General features: G+C 42.2%; 1 protein-coding gene across 1 annotated transcript in view; it reads right to left on the reverse strand.

The window, feature by feature from the left end:
- The window catches only part of plppr2 (phospholipid phosphatase related 2), a 108,422-nt gene extending 106,792 nt beyond the window's left edge, over positions 1–1,630 (reverse strand). Inside the window, exon 1 of the mRNA XM_015389486.1 lies at positions 1,209–1,630. Coding sequence (XP_015244972.1) covers positions 1,209–1,292 — 84 coding nt within the window. The 5' untranslated portion in view covers positions 1,293–1,630. The remainder of the gene's footprint in view (positions 1–1,208) is intronic.
- Between the last annotated feature and the right edge of the window lie 788 nt (positions 1,631–2,418).

Here is a 2,418-nt window from a genome sequence, read left to right on the forward strand (position 1 = left end):
GTTCAAATCATTTGAGTTAAACTTCATTATAAAATTTTACAGTGTAATGCAAGCCAGCATAACTAACAAACACTCCTGGATGGACCTCGAAACATATTCAGAAAAATGGAGTGAAAGCCTCCAATTTTTACATTACTGTATAAAAACTCAAACTTAACGTTATTCCTGACATTTTGAATTGATCAAACCTTTCTGGATGGGAAGCGAAACATCTTCAAACTTTGAAACAAAGTCCAGTGGATTGTTTTTAATTTTCTTTTTTTTTTTTTTATGGCTATGACCTGGATGACCGAGAACCTTCACCAGCAGCTGTAACTTATATGATCTTCCAAGCTGAGATGTCCTTGTAGTTAAAAAAAAATTCTATCTGCGTGGTGTGGAAACTCAGGCTGTGCGGACTCCTGTGCAGAGGCGCAATGGTGCTAAAATTAAGTAATTTTTCCAGATGGGCAACCCTTAACCTGGCTTAAGTTAGAGTGATGTGCAGCATTAGTTGCAAGCTGACCTCCTCTGACCACATACCCCATCCCTAAAACATGCTGGAAAAAAGCACTGCTAATAATCCTGCATTCCTGCATGATCATTTGAAAGTATGCCAAAAGATTTTGTTTGGTCTTATCTGACAGATTCAAAAGATTTGCTGTGTCTCCTGAATGACTCCAAAGAGGACTACATATGATTCTCTCAGTTGAAATGAACTATTTCCATGTGGTTATTGCAGGTATACTCTTTTCATTGGTGTCTCCATTGGTTTGATCATACCATTGTCCAGAAGTGACAGTTAAAACATGTCCAACAATCCTATCCTGATTGTGGAAGTTGAGTCACAAACAACCAGCACAAACACAGCACTCCTCTGGCAATGTGATCAAAAGCTCTCCCTATGAAAATAACAGAGCAGGGATTATAAACGACTGTTTAATAGGATTAATCCAAAATTGCATGATTGGGGTTTCTGCTGGGGGAATACCACAGAATACCCTGTGGAGGCAACCTAAAGACACACAAGGAGGTACACTTGTGGAGGTTTGACTAAATCAGAGTACTAATTTTTTTTGTTGGAGTGAGGGAACATTTCTATGATGGGGAGAAAAGAAAAAGAAAAAAAAATAGTCACTGTATTTCAAAGCACCTTAAACTGGCTGGCTCTTTAACCCATTACAGCAATGGTAAAAGGAGAGGAAACCCTGCCATGTCTGCGTCCTTACCTTGGATACTTTGCAGCCAAGCTGACGTTTGCTGTGAATTCCTACGTCCGGGCCATGACAGAATAAATGATACTTAAGTGGCATAAAATTGTCCACCCTGTGGTCTGTACCTCGTTGCTTCCTTCTCGTCTTCTTTCAAGCCTCCCACCACCCTGCAACCCTCTTCTCCCTGCAGCCTGCTGATCCACGGTAAAGCGTGAGGGAGCAGCTAGAGACAGCAGCATCAGCAGCAGAGTCGTTTCTGTCTTAGGATTGTCCACACACGCGTGCACACACTGAGAGCCTTCCTAATTGGCTTGTTCCAACAACCAGGAATGACTAATAAATCAAGGGACTGGAATCACCTCCTGTGCTCCATTGATCCAGTAAGAGGACAGCAAGCAGAGGCAGAGAGTGCAAGAACGTGTGAGAGAGGGAAGAAATAGTGTGTGAGGGAGACAGTGATCGAGAGCAGAAAGAGAGAGAGGGAAACGGAGGGAGGGAAGGAGAGCATTCTGTGTGTCAGCTCATTTGTATTCAATGCTTGTTTTGCCTCTTCATCCCTGCTTTTCTCCATCCCTCTATCTATCTTCTCCATTTATCTACAGTTCATCTCTCCATCCGTTTCCATTCCTCAGCTCTTCTTGGCTGTGAACCTGACCCAGACAGGGGAGAAAAGAGTGATGAAAGACTTCTGCAGAAGTGGCAAGAGAAAAGGAAGAGAGTTAATGACACATGGCTACTGATACAGCAATGCAGGAGCAGATGCTACACCACAGAGCACACAAAGACAAAGGTTGGCAACTGCACATAGGACATACACATCTTTCGCTATAGAGTATCAATAAAGCTATAGCGCTTCACAAGCTGTTATGATATAAAATCTAATTAAGATACATTCTATTGCTGCATGTTTCATGTTTTCTGCATAAGTCATTGTGAATAAATCATCGTTGCAAGATCAGTGTTTTCTGCATCAGTAACCCAAACAGACAACTTGAACTGCAATAATTGTTTGCAAATACGTCTGAGCACTGCATGAGAGTTACAGCGTTGCCAATGTTTCTTTCTGTTTCGCTCACACAGGATTCCACTAACTACTTAAAGCCCGCAAAAGGCTGTGTGGGTTTTTAATATACAGCTAATCAAAAACAAGTCAAAGACAGTAGCAGAAAGCAGTGCAGTGTCTCCTTGAACCCCAGTCGGCCTCGGCAGATGGCCACTCACACTA

The sequence above is a fragment of the Cyprinodon variegatus genome, unplaced genomic scaffold, assembly GCF_000732505.1.
Source record: "Cyprinodon variegatus isolate N-32 unplaced genomic scaffold, C_variegatus-1.0 Scaffold462, whole genome shotgun sequence".
NCBI classification, from domain to species: Eukaryota; Metazoa; Chordata; class Actinopteri; order Cyprinodontiformes; family Cyprinodontidae; genus Cyprinodon; species Cyprinodon variegatus.